The sequence below is a fragment of the Coregonus clupeaformis genome, chromosome 28 (assembly GCF_020615455.1).
Source record: "Coregonus clupeaformis isolate EN_2021a chromosome 28, ASM2061545v1, whole genome shotgun sequence".
Classification (NCBI taxonomy): Eukaryota; Metazoa; Chordata; class Actinopteri; order Salmoniformes; family Salmonidae; genus Coregonus; species Coregonus clupeaformis.
Window position 1 is genome coordinate 20,882,554 of NC_059219.1, and position 23,214 is coordinate 20,905,767.

The 23,214-nt window shown below is 42.6% G+C and overlaps 1 protein-coding gene across 2 annotated transcripts; it reads left to right on the top strand.

Moving 5' to 3' along the window:
• The first annotated feature begins 45 nt into the window (after positions 1-45).
• Positions 46-21,908, top strand: LOC121543123 (leucine-rich repeat and immunoglobulin-like domain-containing nogo receptor-interacting protein 1). Of its 2 annotated transcripts, none has more exons than XM_041852827.2 (3): positions 46-560; positions 18,413-18,529; positions 18,663-21,908. In XM_041852827.2, exon 3 carries the CDS (start codon positions 18,675-18,677, stop codon positions 20,508-20,510), a length of 1,836 nt encoding a protein of 611 aa, XP_041708761.2. In that variant the 5' UTR covers positions 46-560; positions 18,413-18,529; positions 18,663-18,674; the 3' UTR covers positions 20,511-21,908. The 2 variants fall into 2 exon arrangements, with proteins under 2 accessions (XP_041708761.2, XP_045064358.1); XM_045208423.1 differs by lacking the exon at positions 46-560 and adding an exon at positions 16,406-16,705.
• The last annotated feature ends 1,306 nt before the right edge of the window (positions 21,909-23,214 follow it).

The window sequence follows — 23,214 nt, forward strand, 5'->3', positions numbered from 1 at the left end:
GGATAAAATCACAAATCCTATCAGAATGCTGAGAGCTCAGGGATTTTGCCACCATATTCGCGCATCTATGGTAGCCTACTTTGAACTCGTTGTTACACACTCTGTCCTCATGGACAAGTGTTTCATTCATGTAGTTCGTTGATTCACACCAATAGGATACTTTCCTCCAGTTCGCTTGAGGTAATTATAATATTTTTCTGTGGGATGAGAGTGCGACTCGAGCAAGAGCATCACTACCACTCAGAAGAGCACGAGCAGGGGCAAGAAGGCGGGCTTTCGATAGCGTCAGAAGAGAATAAAGAAGTCAATCTAAATTATTTTCCGTAGCGTAATTATCCTACAACTCCCTGAGGGTGCTGCAGTAGTCAGAATAAATTAATGAAGGAGGACGAATTAAATTGTGCGAGGTCTCAAGGCATATGTTTTAAAGTCTTGTAAAACATGATAGATCAACCAGCAACCGAACGAAAAGCTTAGGCGAGAAGGAACCCGAACGTTTGGAGTTGTGCGTAAAATATGGAAATGTTTTACTATCAACGTTTTATTGAAGTCATTAGCTGGTAAGTTTAAGTTCATTGTATACAATTTTCATTGTACATTTGAAATTGTGTAACCCTAACCCTAATTGATTTTGCAATTGTGTTTTTATATCAGACATAGTTCATAGGCTAGGCTACTGATTTACCAATCTGCATTGTAGGCTACTTGTCAATAAAATGAACTAAGCACCTGTGGGCAGCAATATTTTGTACATATTATGAATGACATCATACTTGTTTGTTTCTGGAAACTCAAGCAGGACAGTAGTCTAGGAGTGGACTTGTGTTGTCGCCCTTTGGCGTCGATTGATTTATGGGTCAGCCTAATTCAGACCCCATGTAATAGTTTTTATGGTCAACGTGGGCTTCTGGACAGAGACCTGCTCAAACGAGTTCTTGACATGGCTTTCGACTTAAATCCCACAATAAGTGACAAAATGGTGTCTGTCATTTCCATTTTATTCTCGACTCAAAATGTAAACAGGTCCACAACCTGGGGCCTGTTGCACAAAACTAGGATAAGGGATTAAGCCAGGATATCTTGGTGATCCTGGCTCAATTGATCCGTAATCCGGTTGCACTAAAGATAGATAGGGGGCAGGAGGATATGTTATGGTATAAATTACCATGGAGATTTATTCTGTGGAGCTAGCCTGCTCCAGACCAGGCTAAATTCCAGGATCTATTTAATCTCATCCCTAATGTCAGTCAGCAGTCACCACAAATGGAAACCAATAGTTATTTCACTGCTCACTATACATTGTTATCACATATAACTAGACCCACTGTCATTATTTAAACGTTTGTGATCATTAATTTCAATGATTTTGGATAAAAAATGATTTTTAGATGATGTTGCTATCATTAGATAATTTACAGTTTCCCATAGACTATAAGGCTATATATAAAATGATAGAATATTAGGGCCACAGAGGGAAAAAAACACAAGTCATAATATTGTAACCAGTTGTTTTAAAGGACAGTTGTTAAAATGACAGATGTGGGGCATTTCGTGAAATTGTACTTCAGTATGGTTTCATAAACAAAGACATGCTGATGTGCCAGAATATTAAGTATCACATTGTCATAAGTATCAAAACTGTAAAAACAATATGTAGCTTTTCTGCAGAAAGAACCAGCCTCATAAATGTATGACTTTATCCTTTTTCTTCAGTGTGGCCCTAGTACTCTGTCATATAAACAAATACACATTCCATATGAATATAAAAACACAATGTGTAACATTATGTTCCTTTATTGAATAAGGACAAAACAAAGCAGGTAAACCATCAGCTCCTTTCGAAACTGAAGTCACAGTGACTCTACAAGATGGAAAGCACAGAATCCAAGCATATTATACAAAATGATACATACACATTCAAAGGTCTGTATATAACACACCCTGCATGTCTGCACACTAAAATAAATGCAGGACAAATCCATACACATCAACTGAACAGACAAATGAATGGATGCAGTAGCCTCCCTGCAGCCTTGTATTACACACAGTATACCGCACAAACATCATAAGAGGCCAAATTCGTAAAAAAACGAACCCAAAAAAACCCAAATTCCTCTGCCACCGCAGGACATATTTAACCAAAATTGAAAGCACACATACTAACTAAAATAATTCAACACATATTGGTCCCTCAGCAGCCGACCACTGTCGTCATCAGGGAAGATTGCCGGATTGTCCCAGTCCATGGCTGGTGGCACTCTGGGGGCCCTCTCCTTCCTCAGGCAGGCCACATTGTGGAGGACAGCACAAGCCACAGTAATATCACATGCCCTAACAGGGCTGACCCTTAATTTGTGAAGGCAGTGAAAGCGTGCCTTCAGGAGGCCAAAGGTCATTTCAACTCTGGCCCTGGTCCTGGCATGGGCATGGTTGTAGGCCTGCTGTGCTTCCTGGGGGTCTGTGAAAGGTGTCAGGAGAAAAGGCTGGCAGCCATACCCCCTGTCTCCCAGCAACACACCAGAGAATTCACCTGTCAACACAAAATCTCATCATTACTACCTCATAAACACAGTGATATTCTTGACACAGCCATGATGGTTATAAATAGGGGTTGTGTGGCTTACCTTGTGATAGGCACTGATAGATTTCAGAGGCCCGAAAGATTCTGGAGTCATGGACTGAGCCAGGCCATTTTGCCACAACATTGCTGATCACACAGTCAGCATTGCAGACCATCTGAAATCATAAGATGAGGAATATTACACCAATCAATGCACATCACTGGCAATGCAGAGTGTTCGTCAATGGACAATATCAAAAAGTTATGTTCACCTGAACATTAATGCTGTGAAAGGATTTCCTATTCACAAAATCGGCCTCATGGGCACCTGAGGGGGCTTTTATCCTTATGTGTGTGCAGTCCACTGCACTAATGACATTGGGGAAACCTGTCACACAAAGTAATGAGTATCCTACTATGTGTTAACAGTTGTCCTGTAATTTGTAGATCCTCTTACCTGCAATCCTATAGAACTCCTCTTTGATGTCACAGAGTCTTCTGTGGCCAGGGAAGGAGATGAAGACATCTGCTAATGCTTTGATAGCCAGACACACACTCCTTATTGTGCGGCAAATTGTGGCCTTGTTCAGCTGTTCTGCATCCCCCACTGAGTACAGGAAGGCTCCACTAGCAAAAAAGCGCAAGGCCACACAAACCATTTGCTCCACACTCAGTGCATGGCTCCGTGCAGTGCGGTGCTTAATCCTGGGACCCAGTAGTCTGCATAGATACCTGATGCCATCTGCAGAAAACCTGTATCTTTCATATAGATGGTCATCAGGGAAGGCCAGTGGGTCCAACCGGTCCCCTGAAGACCCTTTCTCGCCTGAAGGCTCTCCTCAGCACAAGTGCTTCTTCATCCACCACATCTCGCACGAATGGGCATGCCATTGTCAGAGCAGAAAGGAACACACAATTTTGGGCCTTCATATAGGCTAGTGGCCACACCTGGTGCTGGGGGTGGGCAAAAGAGGGCGATGCCTTATAACGATGACTTGGTTGTACTGATTGCTGGGAAAATAAAAAAAACCTTAGAAAGATGCCACCGTCCTGTGTGCTCACAATAAGAGCTCATATGTCATGGCTCACTTGACTTTACGAGAATATACCTAATTTTTATTTTGAGCTGTGTCATCTTCTTGGAGCTGGGGGAGGAAAGAAAAATAATGATTAATACATTTGTGTTACAGTTAGCATACAGTGTACATTGAAGGCATATCTCACCTCCCTCTCAAGTTTTTTTATTTCAAGGTCCAGTTTCCTAATTGTCCTCTTTTTTATTTCGGACTCCAGTGCAAGATTTTCCATCTTTTTCTTCTTGTACTGAATGTCTATGTCTGCCAGTTCTATTTGGCGCCGGAGGTGGTTGCCATACAACTTTCTGATAGCTTGTGAGCTCTGTGAACACAATACAATTAGCGCAGCTGGAATTTGGCAGGATGTGGTGTCCTTTTATTAATACGCACTATGTTGCCAGGCTGGTTTTCCCACTGTATAGCATCTGGGTCCTGTAAAAGAAATTAGATTTTTTGATTTTGATGAGGACTCCTCACCATTGTAGAGTAAATAGTACTTTCACAGTCTTAACATGATACCTCATGCCTTCTGGAATCCAGAGAGATGGTCTCCTCCTCATCATCGTCTCCATCATGTGCTGTTGCTGCTGCACTGGGGCCTTCACCCTATCACATTTAATCGGATTCATATTGAAGCTAGTAGACAAGACATGCCAGGCCTACAGTATGCCTTTGATGGAGTACTCACTGGATCAGCATCGTCTGGTGCTTGTGCTGGTGGCTCTAACAGGAACACAGTGCTGCCAGACACTGCAAGGCAATAGGTAAACCAAAGTCAGACAGTCCAAATTGATTCAATATGAATGTGGTTGTATCCCATGTAGAGATGGAAGGACATACCTTGAATGAAGCGGGTGGCATCTTGGGAGGAACCTATGCTCGTCTCTTTCCCCCAGGGATCCCCTCTAAGACGGGCCTGCCTTTATTTAGCTCCAAGGCCATGTCCTCTGCTGGGGTAAGGTCAGCCTTTGGTGACCCACCACCCGTGCCTTGTCTGTGGGTATTCTTTTTCACTGCTAAAACAGTACAGACAATGTGTGAGCAGGCACCTTCTGGGTACAATATATGCTTGTGCTTTGTTAAATATTAGTCAGGGACCATACCATTCTGCAGAATGTTCTTGTATTTGATTTTGACCTGCTGCCATGTCCGTTTTGCCCCGTTCATGTTTAATCTACACACACACACATTTAATGGAGTCACACTGCAAAAAATTACTTGGTATTTTTGTCTTGTTTTCAGTAAAAATATCAAAAAATTTATCATAGCTTTATACAGTGTGATGGAGTTACTTTACACAATTTCACTCATATCTGCAGTGCATTTCAATTAAAAATTTAACCGTTTCATAATTACAGTACAACTGCATTTTTGGAGATGTGAATTAAATATTTGAATTGTAATTGTGATGTTTCAGCGGAGCGGTGAGTGTATAATTGTGCACTACTTACGCATTCAGGCGGTCTGCAATACTTTGCCACGCTTTTTCTCTTTGCTTTATCACTGTGGCGGTGTTGCCTTTCTTCTTAATTATATCGTTTACCTCCTCGTATGCCTCCATGAGGATTTGTGCTTCCGACGGGGAAAAGTACGCGGCTCTAGTTGCCATGGTAAATCAGTTAATCTGTGATCTGTGGCGGGGTCTATTTGAGTGAGCCGTGAGCGCGCACCTATCCAGGATTGGTTTCACCTGGCTTAATGAATCCGTGTCTGCTCATCCTGGCTTGGTCTTTGTGCAACCAATTAAGCCTGGACGCACATGTTTTGGCTTCATTGAGCTCAGCTGAGTCATTTATCCCGGATGTCTTAATTCTACTTTTGTGCAACAGGCCCCTGATATGGGAGGAAGAAAAACACAAACAAAATATAAAAAAAATACAGTACCTGGGTTGGTTAGGCTATATTATCGAAGAAGCAAAGGCTAGACTACTTGATTTATCTTCAGATGCAAGTGTATGCATGATGCTACATTTTTCTCCTGAGTGAGCATGGTAAATGTTCTTATCATCTAGAATAAATTGGATGAGCCAATCATACAAATATCCATTATAACGTATAATTAGATAACTAGACGTTTATGATAGATTTTCAACTTCATAATTGATTTTCATCTGCAGCCTGATAAACTAAAATTAACATTTCAATTATAATTCATCAAGGGAGAGAGAAAGATACAATAATGTTATCCAGCCTGTAGAAAAAATTGTAGGTTTTCTCCCCAGCCAGAGAGAAGGAGCATATCACAGAAGAATGAGAATATCACAACAATGAAGTGCGACTGGCAAAGCAGACTCAACATCGAGAGCCAGAGAGTGCCAAAGATAGTACCTTTTGGTGACTGGCCAAATAGGCACTTTAATCAGGAGGTGCTTTATGCACAGGAAGTATTTCAGTCTCCTTGTTAGGGGAATGATTTATTCTGACTTTTAATTATCAACCAGACCTGATCTGGGTCAAGCAAGAAAGTGTTTTTCATCAGTGCCATCTTTGTTTTGCTTGGTCATCGTTACCGAAGTGTAAAGCCAAGATTTCGAATGGACTTTTCTTAATTTCAAAGTTCTGGGAGGCAGGGCTGCTTATACAGTCCCAACAATCCAGGAATGAGAATATATTTTGACAGGTTGCTCAGCTGCAGCTTTTAGCTTCATCTGCAGCCCTTAATAATGGGCTTAGCTAAAAGCATTGGGGCAAGGTCACACGGTAACAGAGTCACACTCCCACTATAAAAACGGCCATATCTTTTTAATGTGTCATGGAGCCATATGGGAGTCATTAAATGCGTACAATTAAGATGTATTATTTCGTTTCTGGGCAGCTGTGACTCCATCACCAAGCACTAATTAATTTTTTGCATTAAAGATATATTTGAACAATTACTTGTTAGTATTGCACTACCTAGTACGGCACAAAAAAATGCACATTGAAAGCAAGTCTAAGAAGCGGTAGATCTGTTCTATGTGGGTTATTTCTATGTTTCCCATTCATTAAGTTTAGTTCTTGCGTCTTTTACATTCGGTTTTGTACACCAGCTTCAAACAGCTGAAAATACAATATTTTTGGTTACTGAAAATATATTTCACAGAGGTTTAGATGGTACAATAATTCTCTACACTATACATTGCTTGTTTTGTCACACAAACTAAAATAAGGCGAACTATTAGAATTTTTGTAACCAGGAAATGGAATAGCGATTTCTGCATATTGCACCTTTTAAGATCTGGCCCCAATTCTAAAAAATATTACATGAGAAACACATTTTCCTATACCACAGAGCACATACTTTCAGGAGTCACACAGGCAGGTTTGAACTGACTTAGTAGGTCTACCAGATTATCCATATAAGATGGTGTTGGAATGGTGCCGTACATTTACTCAAAGAACAGTGCAGATGTAAAGTTTGGTAACAGAATGAGAGTGAAAGCGCCCTCAGTTGTTTATGTGACCACGTTGTCCAAAAACAACTCCGAATTAAGATTCAAAGATGTCTGCAGAAATAATGGGGTGTCAGCTATGATACACTATATATACAAAAGTATGTAGACACCCCTTCAAATTAGTGGATTCGGCTATTTCAGCCACACCCGTTGCTGACAGGTGTATAAAATCGAGCACACAGCCATGCAATCTCCATAGACAAACATTGGCAGTAGAATGGCCTTACTGAAGAGCTCAGTTACTTTCAACGTGGCACCGACATAGGATTCAACCTTTTCAACAAGTCAGTTCGTCAAATTTCTGCCCTGCGAGAGCTATCCCGGTCAACTGTAAGTGCTTGTTATTGGGAAGTGGAAACGTCTAGGAGCAACAACGGCTCAGCTGCAAAGTGGTAGGCCACACAAGAAGAAAGGGACTGCCGAGTGCTGAAGCGTGTAGCGCGTAAAAATCGTCTGTCCTCGGTTGCAACACTCACTACCGAGTTCTAAACTGCCTCTGGAAGCAACGTCAGCACAATAACTGTTTGTCGGGAGCTTCATGAAATGGGTTTCCATGGCCGAGCAGCCGCACACAAGCCTAAGATTACCATGCACATTGCCAAGCGTCGGCTGGAGTGGTGTAAAGCTCGCCGCCATTGGACTCTGAAGCAGTGGAAACACGTTCTCTGGAGTGATGAATCACGCTTCACCATCTGGCAGTCCGACGGACGAATCTGGGTTTGGCGGATGCCAGGAGAACGCTACCTGCCCCGATGCATGGTTCCAACTGTAAAGTTTGGTGGAGGAGGAATAATGGTCTGGGGCTGTTTTTCATGGTTCGGGCTAGGCCCCTTAGTTCCAGTGAAGGGAAATCTTCTTAACGCTACAGCATACAATGACATTCTAGACGATTCTGTGCTTCCAACTTTGTGGCAACAGTTTGGGGAAGGCCCTTTCCTGTTTCAGCATGACAATGCCCCCGTGCACAAAGCGAGGTCCATACAGAAATGGTTTGTCGAGATCGGTGTGGAAGAACTTGACTGGCCTGCACAGAGCCGTGACCTCAACCCCATCGAACACCTTTGGGATGAATTGGAACGGCGACTGTGAGCTATGGCTAATCTCCCAACATCAGTGCCCGACCTCACTAATGCTCTTGTGGCTGAATGGAAGCAAGTCCCCGCAGCAATGTTCCAAAATCTAGTGGAAAGCCTTCTCAGAAGAGTGGAGGCTGTTATTGCAGCAAAGGGGGGACCAACTCCATATTAATGCCCATGATTTTGGAATGAGATGTTCGAGAAGCATGTGTCCACATACCTTTGGTCATGTAGTGTATGACACGTGAGTAAAACTAAAAAAATAAATATATTTTGGTTATTGAACTACAGTGAAGTGGATTAACACCCAGTAACAGAATGACGGTAACATAATGACCTCATGGGTCCCTGATCTGTGCTATAGATGGGTTAGCTGACAACATCACAAAAACAATACAAACGCTTCAATGGGGAAGAAGGCAATGTGTTGTTGTGATTCTGGATGGCCAGATAGCTAGCAACAATGATAAGCTGCCATGTGTGGAGTCGTTTCAGCTAGTTTTGTCTTGTTCTTGATACCATGTCTTGTTTTGAGGTGTTTTGACTGATTTCATGTCAATGCTAATATGGCAAGAATGTACTAGCTAGCTAACTAACAACTGTAACGATGTATTTGAAAGACAAGTGCTTATGTTTTCAATAAACATTGGAGATGAAATATAAACGCAACATGCAACAATTTCAAAGATTTTACTGAGTTACAGTTCATATAAGGAAATCAGTCAATTGAAATAAATGTATTAGGCCCTAATCTATGGATTTCACATGCCTGGGAATACAGATATGCATCTGTTGGTCACAGATACCTTAAAAGGTAGGGGTGTGGATCAGAAAACCAGTCAGTATCTGGTGTGACCACCATTTGCCTCATGCAGCGCGACACATCTCCTTCACATAGAGTTGATCAGGCTGTTGATTGTGGCCTGTGGCTGTGCGAAGTTGCTGGATAATGGCGGAAACTGGAACACGCTGTTGTACATGTCGATCCAGAGCATCCCAAACATGCTCAATGGGTGACATGTCTGCTGAGTATGCAGGCCATGGAAGAACTGGGACATTTTCAGCTTCCAGGAATTGTGTACAGATCCTTGCGATATGGGGCTGTGCATTATCATGCTGAAACATGAGGTGATGGCAGCGGATGAATGGCATGACAATGGGCCTCAGGATTGAAATTGCCATTGATAAAATGCAATTGTGTTCGTTGTCCGTAGATTATGCCTGCCCATACCATAACCCCACCACCACCATGGGGCACTCTGTTCACAAAGTTGACATCAGCAAACCGCTCGCCCACACAACGCCATACACGTGGTCTGCGGTTGTGAGGCTGGTTGGACGTATTGCCAAATTCTCTAAAATGACGTTGGATGCGGCTTTTGGTAGAGAAATTAACATTAAATTATCTGGCAACAGCTCTGGTGGACATTCCTGCAGTCAGCATGCCAATTGCACGCTCCCTCAAAACCTGAGACATCTGTGACATGTTGTGTGACAAAACTGCACATTTTAGAGTGACCTTTTATTGTCCCCAGCACAAGGTGCACCTGTGCTGGGGACAATGCTGTTTAATCATCTTCTTGATATGCCACACCTGTCAGGTGGATGGATTATCTTGGCAAAGGAGAAATGCTGACTAACAGGGATGTAAACAAATTTGTGCACAGAATTCCAGAGAGATAAGCTTTTTGTGCGTGTGAAACATTTCTGGGATCTTTTATGTCATCTCATGAAACATGGGACCAACACTTTACACGTTGCGTTTATATTTTTGTTCAGTGTAGTTTACATGCTGTCAAAGATCTAAGCCAACCCCCGTCTGTTTTGCCCCATAGTTGTGCACGCGTCAGTTTTGTTGCTTAACAACCAACCCTTCTATACAGAAATGCATAATCATGAATGCCATTCTCTTCAGGATGATGTATCCTGAATAGGTACACAAAGGTAGAACATTTTTATTATTCTACACACTGGCTATTATTCGAATGAGCTCCGCCGCCAAACATTCCAAATTTGTGTGTGTGATTTCAATGCTATCGATAAACAACTCTTGCATTCTTGCCAGTCAATGCATCCATATGACCCATCAAATATGTGGGGCCTTCCCAGCTAGCATATTTGGTTCCTTGGAAGTTGTGGGAACGAATGTTTTTGGTTTCACATTGGTTGTTGGAACGAAGCCACGCTTTTTCTGACCGGTAAAACGTAAAATTTTTTTTTTTTACGTTCTGAGAACAGAAGTGAAAATGTTGGCTGTTCTAAGAAATTGTATTTTAGGTTACAGGGAGGTTCTGAGAACGTTTTACTCTAGTACCTTGAAAGCTTTCCTGGGAGGTTTTACTAATGCGCTGAGAATGGAAATTATAGTTAATTTGGAGGTTCTTGAATAACTTCCATAAAGACTTTTAATAAACTGCTATCTTATTTTGGGTTACTTTTTTGTACTCCAAGCACAGATAGGACACATTGAACCTATAATCTTCTGTTATTTTTCCACGGAATTAGTCCACTGCACCACCAGGATGGAGGTAGCATGACATGTTTTTTTTACGCACACAAAGTTGTTCCTTTTAGTCTATTCAAACAGACCCCATTTCAAAGGAAAAAAGCACTCATTAAGATGCACCCATTAAGATCAGGTCTGGCCAATAAGTGGGCACGGCCAATACACCTGAACACACTTAACAAGATAGAGAATTTTGTTGATGCTGAGAACGGAACGTATATGTTTTTAAATAACATTCTTAGAACGTTCTCTGAACGCTACTAACGTTTTCTTGTGGTTGTTATGTAAAGAACAATTTGAGAATATTCCCAATGGACAACCACACTCTCACCAAGCTCTAAGAAACATATGGTTATGTGCTAGCTGGGTTTGTACCCACAATGCATCACTATGGACCAGACCAAATCTGTACCAATCATAGACGTCTATGTTTCACAAGTTTGGACATCACAGTGCAGCACACCACATTAGAGTAAAGTACAGAACAGTATAGTTCAGTACAGTAAATCTCAGTACAGTACAATATAGTAAATTATACTCTACTCTAGTGTGCTCTACTGTACTAAACTCTACTGTACAGTGCTGTGCTGTGCTGTGCTGTACTGTGCTGTCCAAACTTGTGAAACAGATGTCTATGATTGGTTCATATTTGGGCTGACCAAATTTCAACTACTTTTCAACATCCATGGAGGTCTGGTGTTGGTCAGTGCTCAGTGGGTTACACTAAATGTAAGTGGTCCTCTGTAGCTCAATTGGTAGAGCATGGCGCTTGTAACGCCAGGGTAGTGGGTTCGATCCCCGGGACCACCCATACGTAAAAATGTATGCACACATGACTGTAAGTCGCTTTGGATAAAAGTGTCTGCTAAATGGCATATTATTATATTATAAATGGAAAGAGAGGGTGCTCATGGGTAGGTGTCAGTAAGAGGTGGGTTGTCCAGACTCTTTTCAAACTCTTGCTTTGACCACCACGTGACAGATAGAAAACAGTTATGAGCTGAACATAACAGTATGCCAGTGGAAGGGAGGACAGTACCCAACTGTGGTTTCTGACTACAATGAATTCCCATTGTAGCCATTCAGTTGTAGTCATTCTGTTACAGATTTTTGTGGTTATTCTTTTAACGATTTGGTAACAGAATAACACGTTTTAATCACTTAATAAATCATGAACCAAATTGTTATCAATAAAAACACTATAACTAATTGGTAGGTCTACCTTTACTTGTTACTTCTGTGAACTTTCATTATCCTCCCTCATGAGGGAGAGAAATTAGAAAACGTCTTAAAGATATGTGGGGGGTTTTTGGGAACAGAATGACAAGACACTAGGCAATATTTCTTAAACTTACAGAAGGCACATTTCTAATACCTTTTAAGACTTTTTCTAAGACGGCTTTTCCATCTGTTTGACCAGAAATCAATGCCTTGGCTTATCCCTATTTTTAAGGATGGAAAATTGTTGACAATGTTTTCCCCCAGAAATTTAGACTCTTAGTTTTCATTTCACACCACATTTGATGTGCTCCTATGAACTTCACATGTTAATTCTCATAAAGCTTTTTACATGGAAATGCCTTTTCACTAGTATTGGAGAGTTGGTTTAAAAACCTGTTTATGGAGGATAATGCATTGTGTTTACACCAACTCTGGTTGACCATTTCGAAGGATTGTTTCTGTCGTTCTCTTTTTTTATGTAATCTCAGTAGCCTCAAACAAGACCCATTTGGAAGGATTGTGCATAAACAAGCCTATCCAGGACAGAATCTGTGCCCCCCAGCACATTGTCTGTTGTGCAGATGGACGCTATTCAGGCTGCAGTGCTCAAGATCACTACTGATTTAGCCCATTGTTAGCTGAATAGCAAGGCCTGATGTACATTATGCGTACGTAATAAAAGTCACAATATGAATATTTAACCTTGGGCTCACGTCAAACCAACAAATTACTTATTTTCACCATTGCAGTGGTTATGAGAGATGGTGCTAAAGGATAAGGACTAATGTTTACGCATGTTTTCATTCCAACTTTTGATTATGTTCAACTAATTGCGGTAGTGTTTCTGCATATCAGATGACTTATTAAACTAATCAATGATGTAAACACAACATCACAGAACAATAATAAAACCTCATTGTTAATCTGCCAACCAATCGATTTGAGCAAAAATTAAGCATGGTTGAAACAAAAACCTGCATACTTACTCTGAGGCCACAAGGAAATGGACTCTGTGTCTCTGTGCCTTTATTTGATGTATCCTTTCAGACTCAACCGAGGTTATCACATTTATTGAATGAGAGAACAGCCCCAGTATGTGCTGTACCCAGAGAGTACAGTCTGTGCATTTCAGTAGCTTTCCACATGATTTGACTCACACTATATTTTTATATGTTTTTTTGTCATTTAGCAGACGCTCTTATCCAGAGCGACTTACAGTTAGAGTGCATACTTTTTTTTATTTTTATACTGGCCCCCCGTGGGAATTGAACCAACAACCCTGGCGTTGCAAACGCCATGCTCTACCAACTGAGCTACACGGGACCTATACACGGGACTATAGCTTTAGCACCACCATAGCAGGTTACCTTTATTGGAATCAAGTTAGGATTGTGCATGGCTCTGATCAGATTAGCAAGCAGCCCGGTAAGTGTGCCAAAGGGGAAAAGCTCCACCTGTCCAGTGGTGTGTGCAGGATTATGTAGTGTAGTTGGTAGTTGCTTTTCTGTGAAAAATGCAACCGATAACAAACTGTTGTGGCTCTCTTTCAAGAGGTTGATCTCTTTGTCCTCTCAAAGCTGTTTTGGAATAGTGATAGCAGAGAGAGTATGCTGAAAATGGAAGGACTGTCTAATGAAAGTGTAGCCTAAAGGAGACCTTGTAACAGAGGCCCAATGTAATCCACGAATGGTACAAATGGCCGCTGTTATATATTCTTGGTATATTCCCCATAGGCGAAAAGTTTCCTGACCGCCGAAGTCCACCTTCAGAAGAATCAAGCACCTTTGATAAGGCTGGAATCCTTGTGTTACATCCATCTCCTCCTGTCAGACATTGTTCTTTCACTCACTGTACCTCGATGGATTCAATCCGTCAATGCTATTAATTAAAACGACCTCATTTGGCATGTCACATCAGTGCTACACTGAAACCAATTTATCTTTCTCATTTATTTGTGCTATTATTAATTTAGCAGACAGTGCACTTTGTGCGAGCAGTGACTTAACTTACTGCCTTGATAAAGAATTATAATATAGTGCACCCTGCAACACGACAGAACAGTGTCTCTGGAACCAGATTGATTTGAGTGGGCTGTCATAGTGACCCACTTCTGCCTCTGCCTGTGAGACAGAGTGAGAGTGTAAATTCAAACATATTCAGAACACACACACACAATGCATAACACCTAACATACCAACGCATAAACATACCAACACCATACCAACGCATAAACACACATTCCACCACACATTCCACCATACAAAGACCAGAAACTCCCCAAAACCCACAGACATTTCAGTTGCAAATACACACAAAAAGCATTTGTATAAAACACATTAAATCCAGATGAAACAAATCCAATTGCAAATGTGGGTACAGTGTCACACAGTTAATATAATCATATTTGTCACAGTCACAAGCTTACAGCCAGACAGACATACTCTTCTTTATGGCTTCTCTACATGCTTACTGTAATGCAAATACACAATCTATCTAACGTAGTTGTACATACACACACGGCAATATTATTGAGGTATACGTTGTCTTTACAAACGTTTTAAAGTGATTGAATCAGAAATGGCTCGCTTGACTTGAGGTTGTTTACGAGCCCTTTTTCCTTTCCCTGGCAGACCCAATGGAAAACAAATCTGGCATTCTGAAGAGCACTGCTATTCTCTCCCCCTCAGCCTAGCAGCTGTTCTGCTCACAAACCTTTTAATACACGCTTGTAGAACTTTGGTGCATATCACAGGGGCTGGTACACTGTGCCAGGAGCAATAAACAATGTCTTTCTAGTACATAAAAACATACAGATATATACACACAGAGAGACTTTCTTTTCTACCCCCCTTTTTCTTCCCTATTTTGTGATTACGATCTTGTCTCATCGGCGAAGGTCGAGTCATGCGTCCTCCAAAACATGACCCGCCAAACCGCTCTTCTTAACACCCGCCCGCTTAACCCGGAAGCCAGCTGCACCAATGTGTCGGAGGAGAAACAGTTCAACTGACGACCGAAGTCAGCCTGCAGGTGCCCGGCCCACCACAAGGAGTCGCTAGAGCAAGATGAGCCCCCCCGGCCAAACCCTCCCCTAACCAATTGTGCACCACCCTATGGGACTCCCGGTCACGGCCGGTAATGACACAACCTGGGATCAAACCCCAGGCTGTAGTGACACCGCGATGCAGTGCCTTAGACCGCTGCACCACTCGGGAAGCCACACAGAGAAACTTTCAACAGAGTGGATACACACACCCGGGCCCCCTGGTCCGTGCTGTTGTTTCATTTCAGCCATCTTAATTGGTCTAAGAATAGCACTTAGACAAGTGTCAAAGTGCAGCCTGGCTTACACTGTGCATTCTCTTTCTAACCCCATGGTGATTTAGAGAGTGACCAATGTGGGGAGGGGAGGAAAAGTCTGCCAGGGTGTCTGTTTTGAGGACTGACTTCAATACAATGAATGAACACAAGACTGCTCTTGTGGCCCATCCAAAGCAGTCCCCAGCTAGTCATCATGCAGCTGTACAATTGGGTCTTTTTGCCTATAATCACTAAGTGTTCCTGCCAATACTGATTGGGGTAAATATGTCTTGAGGTAGGAAAGACCAAAGGCTTTGGGAAATACTAGGCAGGCTTCAAAGCAATAAATCACAAAAAAACAGATCAAACTTAGTTTGGGATTGTTGTTTTGTTCCGTTTCTGCTGCGGGTCAAAATGAGGAGGCGCCTCATGAGCCACGGTGCTGAGTGTGTTGGTTACCTAAACTGATTCCATGGAGTCAGTAATGGGGATTCTGTAGCTATGTACGCACTGCAAGGTCACTGTTTTGACACTCAGAATGATCTGACATCTGTCCGCAGTTTGATGTAACACGATGACAGCTGAGCAGACTTGATGAGTTTTGTGTGATGATGGGGGAGAGCTGAGTGGGGAAAGTCCAAATGTTTAAAATAATTAAGCAACAGAGGGATCCAACCTAAACACCAAACATGGTTTCTGGATCTGCCATGGGATTGTCTGAGTGGATGTTACATCAGGTTGGCTTTGAGATTGTTTGCATTTGGCGTTGTGGTTGTCTGTTAGATAAGAGCTGGCTGCTGCACAGGTTTGGACGGGTGGGTCTTTGGTGTTATGCAAAAGGTTTACGGGAGCATCATATCGGCCAATCAGGCATTTTGCCATCAGCTGTCCAGCTGAAAACAAAACAAACCCAATACCCTTACCACCCAGGACAGACTTCATTCAGCAGCTTCCTCAACAACGAAATGGAATACTATTTTTACCCGAGGAAAATGATACCGTGTGACTGTGGAATCCAAAGTGGGTGAAGTCTAGATTCCTGACCCTGTCTAATTTGACAGACAGGGTCAGGTCTCTTTGTGACCCCTAGGTCACGACCATTGGCAGCAATCTAGCTTCATGGTGTATGCATGGACATTTAGCAGGAGGGATTCTATAACACTGTCGCTGGAGGCTCAGCCTCTGACAGCCCTGCCTAATTCGGACCACCTAGCTACCCGCCGTGATGTCATGCACCTGCCAGTCTGTCTCTCACAAGTCCACACTGAGGGATCAACATGTTTAATTTCTGTTAGCTCGCGCTATGGTGTTAGAATGGTACAAGCGGTTCCAAGCATCTGAGCGCAAGTGGATGGGTTATGAGTCAGTGCTTCCAGTCGCTATAAGAACGTTTCTGTGAATAGCAGGGATGAGACAAGCCGCTCTGGGACTGATTTCAATTTGGCCGGCCAGTGAGGAGGCTGTGTCGAGAAAGGACAGAGTGAGAAGGTGTCTCTATGATGTTGGACTGTGAGAGACCGCAGCTCCCACAGGTTTGACTGAGCTTTAATAATATTGATTTATTAATATCATATGCATATTCATTTGATATGTTGGATTGTAGGTTGTCAGCATATTTTGAGTACTATATGATATATTTTAGAAAGGGCATGAACAAAGAAATATGGAAACAGTAAATAATTGCAAACTATATTGTACCCGTATTTACTTGTATTTTTGTTTTAAGCACTGTTAGATCACAGCAATGGATCAGTCCATAGTCCTCCTTCATTAGTCTTGATGTGCCTGATAACACTTTGTCAGCTAGTGAATGTTTTCTTCAGTGATATGAGTTGAATCTTGGGGCCAATTTGTCAAATGCATTGCCACTATTAGTAAACTGATTGAATTAATTTACAAGATATCAGCAATGACATAATTATGTCATCACATTATGCCATTTGGGGGAAATGTATGTAGGCTATCACTTTTTACTTTTGTTTTTGTTTATTTAGGTTTTAACTTTTGATGTTGTCGATTTAGATTTTGGTGTTTATGAGGGCTAGATCTACATGTAGTTGCAGTTACGACTAATGTTTTTGGCATTTGTGTCGTTATAAGAGTTAGTGCTTTAGTCTGCTTTAGTTGTCATCAGGATTAAAACTTAAAAGCATTCCCAAAATCTGATTTGCACTGTAGTTGAATCACAGATGTTGCTGAAATGTATGTCATATTATATTTTTTATATTTGTACTTGAAGGGATAGTTTGAGATTTTGGCAATTAAGCCTTTCTTTCTACCTACCCAGAGTAAAATATGTCTCTGTGTGCTGTTTGAAGGTAGTTAAAGGTCGTTTCTGGAGCTATTGCTTACTAGCATTAGTGCAATGACTGGAAGTCTACAGTAGCTGCTAGCATTGTATCCATGAGTTCACCTGACTCTGGGTAAGTAGAAGAAAGGGCTTCATTGCCCAAATCTCGAACTATCCCTTTAAACAGTGTAGTTCAAAATGTTCCCTCATTTGCTGTCCTGCTTAATTGAAAAGGAGGCTGCAAAGTACAACAAAACATTTTTGTTTCTTGGGGTATGTATGATGTGCCTCTATGGGAATGTTTGACTATTCCCTACTCGACCTTCTCAACTTGGTCCTGTATAGCCTATGTGCGCACACAAAGGGCACACCTGACTTCACGTGTCACTGGCCCTGACCCCAGATAGCCTGCCTAATCCAGATTTCTGGCCAGGGGGCACAGCTCCCATCCCAACTGGCCTTCATCAGGGTTTTTAGAGGCAGTAAGCATAGGTCTGGATGCACTAATGAGGATTCTTAGTGCAGACAAGATGGGTGTATGTTTCATTACCGTACCACTACCTTTTAGCCTGCAACTTAGACTGAGGCTATAAGGTGCAGAGTAAAAGTGGTAAGAGATGTATTCTTTGATAATCAATTAGTAGAGATGTTGTCTGTATTAAACAGAGATGTAGGTCGATAGTAATTATGACATCTGCTCTAAATAGTACCCTACGTATGCTCTGACGTTAATAATGTTGAGGTGTTTTTTTTAAATGCCTTTTGTGTTTGATTGTCTTGATTCCACTGTCAAATTCACCACTTTTTTAGGTTTATCTCAAAATGTTGGAAACTCATGCTTTGCCCATAAATATAGCATTTGCAAACCATGATTTACAAACGCTACAAAGAATCCTTGCATTTGTTTTTTGGGGGGAGGATTAATTCCTGTCTCTTTTTGTCTCTCTAGGCCACTTGCAAGGACATGTTTTTTACAGAACATCATCTCTTATAGAAGACTTAACTCAAGTCTGATCCCAACTTGACCACCACTGGTTATGAAAACCTGCATCCTCACAGTAAATCGGTAAATTCCTTAACAAATACTAAAATATATTCAGACCTTTGTTTTCATCTGTTATGGCATTGAGAGTAAGCAATTAATGACTGCTCTTTAGCTATCGGTTCATAGCTTATGTCCTTTTTGTTTCCCTTTTTAGGCAGGAGGCAAGATGTTTGTGGAGTCTGTTGTCCGATGGGGGGCATGGAGCATCTTGCTCCAGTGTGGATTATTGGGCGTGTCAGCAGGGGACTTCCCCTGGCCCTGCCCTCCCAGGTGTGTGTGTCGGCTTGAGACTTTAGAAGTGAACTGCTCTGGCAAACAGCTGACTTCTGTGTCTGAGGGCTTCGCTAGTGGCGCCCAGCACATTAACTTATCTCGTAATAAGCTGAAGACGCTGGGTCGTCGCCAGTTCTTTGGCATGACCCAGCTAGAGGATCTGGACATTAGTGACAATGTCATCTCCATGATTGAGGTGGATGCTTTCCAGGGTCTGCAGAACCTCAAGACCCTGTGCATTAGGCGCAACCGCCTCAAGATCATCCCTGTGGGGGTCTTCTCCGGCCTGCCCAGCCTGCGCTTCCTGGACCTGAGTGAGAACGAGATCCTGGTCTTTCTGGACTACACCTTCCGTGAGTTGGTGAGCCTGCAGCAGCTGGAGGCTGGGGAGAATGACCTGGTGTTCATCTCCCAGCGGGCCTTTACCGGCCTGCAGAACCTGCAGGAGCTCAATCTGGACCGCAGCAACCTGACCTCCATCCCGACTGAGGCACTGTCCCAGCTCCAGAGCCTGACTCGGCTGCGCATGATCCGCCTCACCATCTCGGCGCTGCCCAACAATGCCTTCCGCCGCCTGCACCGGCTACGCAGCCTCGTCATCTCCCACTGGCCCTCGCTGGACACCCTGGCCAGCAACAGCCTGATTGGCCTCAACCTCACCTCGCTGGTCATCAGCAGCTGCAATCTCAGTGCTGTCCCATACCAGGCGCTGCGCCACCTGGTCTACCTGGGCTACCTGGACCTGTCCTACAACCCCATCACAGCCATCCAGGGTAACCTGCTGGGGGACCTGTTGCGGCTGCAGGAACTGCACCTGGCTGGGGGCAGCCTGCTCCGCATCGAGCCAGGGGCCTTCAGGGGGCTGGCTTACTTCCGTCTGCTCAATGTGACATCCAACCAGCTCAGCACGCTGGAGGAGAGTGCCTTCCACTCTGTGGGGAACCTGCAGGTCCTGCGGCTGGATGGGAACCCCCTGGCCTGTGACTGCCGGCTGCTCTGGGTGGTCCGCCGGCGACAGCGCCTGAACTTTGACGGCCGCCAACCCACCTGCTCCACCCCGGACATGGTGCGAGAGCGGGAATTCCGGGACTTCTCGGAGAAAGAGCTCCCGAGACTGTTCACCTGCCGGCAGGCCCGCATTGTGGACCGCAGGTCCCAGGAGGTCAGGGTGGAGGAGGGCACTACGGTGCTCTTCTCCTGCAAGGCGGACGGTGACCCAGTGCCCTCCTTTACATGGTTGTCGGCCCAGCGGATTCCGCTCTCCACTACGGGGCGCATCAGGGTGTTGTCCAATGGGACTCTTGAGGTACGCTATGCCCAGGTTCAGGACAGCGGCACATACCAGTGCATGGCGGGAAACGCAGCTGGCAACGACAGCCTGTACGTCAGCCTCTATGTGAAGGGTTTCCCACGTAACCGCACCATGCCCTTTTTCACCGATGAGGGCTGGATAGAGTCCTCAAACGCCCCAACTGCCAACTCCTCCGCCCAGGTGGCCAACCAGTACCCGTTTGATGCCAAGACACTGATCATCGCCACCACCATGGGCTTCCTGTCCTTCCTCAGCTCGGTGGCTATCTGCTTCGTCTTCATGTTCTTCTGGAGCCAGAGCAAGGGGCAAATCAAACACACAGCCACCATCGACTATGTGCCCCGTCCCTCAATGGGGGTAGGAGGAGGAGGAGGGGGTGGAGGGGATGCTGGCAAGTTCACCATGAAGCTTATCTAAGGTTATTTGGAAGAGGACTTGGGACACATTGACTGTGTCACCCCCTGAGGGTGAAGGCTCTACAGGGACACAGGGCCACGGTCTGCCTTCTGAAAGCTAGATCCTCAGTGCAACCTTAACATATGGAAATTATACATAACTGATGACATATCATCCAAAATATCTTGTAGAAGAAAATAATGAACAGTGGTTGTTTATTTAATCGCTGTTGTCAGTAAATAAAACATGTTTTGTGATTTTCTTAATTCAAGTATTTATTCAACATTACAATTACAGTGCTACAGATCTAATTCGGTGTTGCAACATGATGATATTACATATCATACATTTTCATGTGTATAAGGAGTGTCAAGGATCATTTCACTCATATCAGGTGTGCTTGGTCGATCTGATATACAGATATATAGTAAGTGTGGATATCGTGTCAACTTGCCAATACAGGTCAACCAAGTATTGCCCTCTGACCTGAGGATAACTATTTATGCTTATCCACAGAGGATCCATTCAGAGACTGCATACTCACCATTTGCTGAAGGCTCTATGAAACTATAATAATATGCAAACACATGACTGTAGTTATGTAGTTATAATAGAAATATAGAATATTGTACTAGGCTATAGTCAAATACTGTAGATATAGCAGTTTCACTGTACAGTAACATTTAATGGCTCTCTTTTTGACGAGCCTCCTAGTTTATAAACATTAATGTTATTTTGGGGACAGGCGTATTATTTAGTTATTATCAGAATATGACAGTGTCCAGGGGGTGATAAAATTATAATCTGTACATAAAAATGTATCTAATTCCATGTCATATTATAAACAATCTTTAAGCTTTAAATCCTATTTCCATTTTCTTTTTTATAACAAAGTAAGATAGTTCACACACATCAAATACATAAAATGCAAGTAATTTTCTTTTTATATCAGTAGAATTTCATACTGTATAATTTGGTAAGATATTGCAATCAGCAACAATGCTTCAATGATAATATAACTTTATAACATTCATGTAACCTCCCACTGTTTATTTTTCCAGAATGTTTATCGATCACAGTGTATTGAAAATATGTGCCTGAGTAATCATACTCACCATTAAAGAAACAATTGTGAACTGTTATGGTGAACAGCACCTTGTGAAATTCAATGTCAAATGTAGGTCGTGGACATTTCCATGCTAGGTTACTTTATGGCTGTATCTAGTCCTGTGGATTAGTGTCACTCAAATCTGCCACTCTTCTTTCATGTACACTCGTTGTGTAGGTACACACAGACCAAAATTCCAAAACAATGTAAATGATGTACACATCTATAGTTAAGTCTGTTGTTGTGCTATCTTATTTGTAAAATATAATCTTTTTGCATTTTGAAATGATTAAAAACCTCTATTTAACCTGCCCCATTGCCTTGGATTGATTCAGCAATATCCCATAGCATTTTATGAAATGACAAAAAACTATTCAGTCTGCTACAACATATAAATCTCAGTGGATCTGAGTTGGGCTCTATTTTAAATGACTATACAGTACATTGTTAAAGAATTGCTATTAGAGAGACATCCTGCCCTGTATAAAACACAGCAGGTTAATCTCAACGTTTTGACTCAGTTGTCAGACCCATTTCAATCGATTAGAGCTGAGAAAACAAATAGATTGGTTTCATCACCTCAGCGCAAATGCAGATGGTTATTTGATAGAGCTGTGTTTGTTTGTTACCCTTCCTTGTTTGTCTTAATTTTCTGACGGGAAAGGGGGAAATAGTAAATTTGGGTTTTGCTGTATATTGTCTCATTAGTTCAGTTGAAAGTGACAGGATGAAGGTCAACCTCAGGAGATCCACGATCCACTGACAATTTCCCATCCAGACGGATATGAAGCCCACCAGCTCTAAGTGGATTCTGTGGAGAGCAAATCATTTTTCTCTCTCCTGCCCTTGCCCAGAATAATCCAGAAAAAATGATAATCACGTGCATGAGCAGAGATTTAAACCCCTTTGGATTACCTCTGCATGTCTCAATCTGTTATATAGGTCTGTCTGGTGGCTGCTAACCCGAGGCCTGGCCTGTCATATTATCTGTTTTAATGCAACTATTTTGTCTCATGGAATGGAATCCAAAGGTTTTACTGTAGCGTCATAAGCCAATGCTCCCTATGGGAAGTAAATCCAAAGGCATTATTTACTTATTTGGGCTGTCAGGTGCAATGTTCACTGATATTAAAGACTGCGAGGACAGAAAATAATTATTTTTTGTAGGTATAAATCTATATAGGTTTACAACAGCCTGCCAAAGAAAGATTGACTCTCAAGTAGGTCTCATGGTTTACAGTACAGGTCTACAGTATTAATGCACCTCTACACAGATATGTCCACAAGAGAAAGAACTTGTTAGGTGTGTCAGTTTTAACAGGGTTAACACCTTGTTGAACCCACAGTGCAGTTTTCTTTACCTATAGTTGATTGAATTGGGGCCCTTGTGTCTGAATTCCAGGTGAGAAAATAACCATGACGCTTTCTGTTCCCCTTATCTGGCCTGATGCTGGCCACTGAGTGGTGCTAAAACCCCATGGTTAGAGATTCTCAAGTCTCATCCATTACACTTACCAAACATATTTTAATTTGTATTAATTATAGAAAGGTGCTGGGTCACTGGTTCTTGGGAAATAATTTTGTGGAACTCTTACTGATTGGATTTTATAAGAAGGG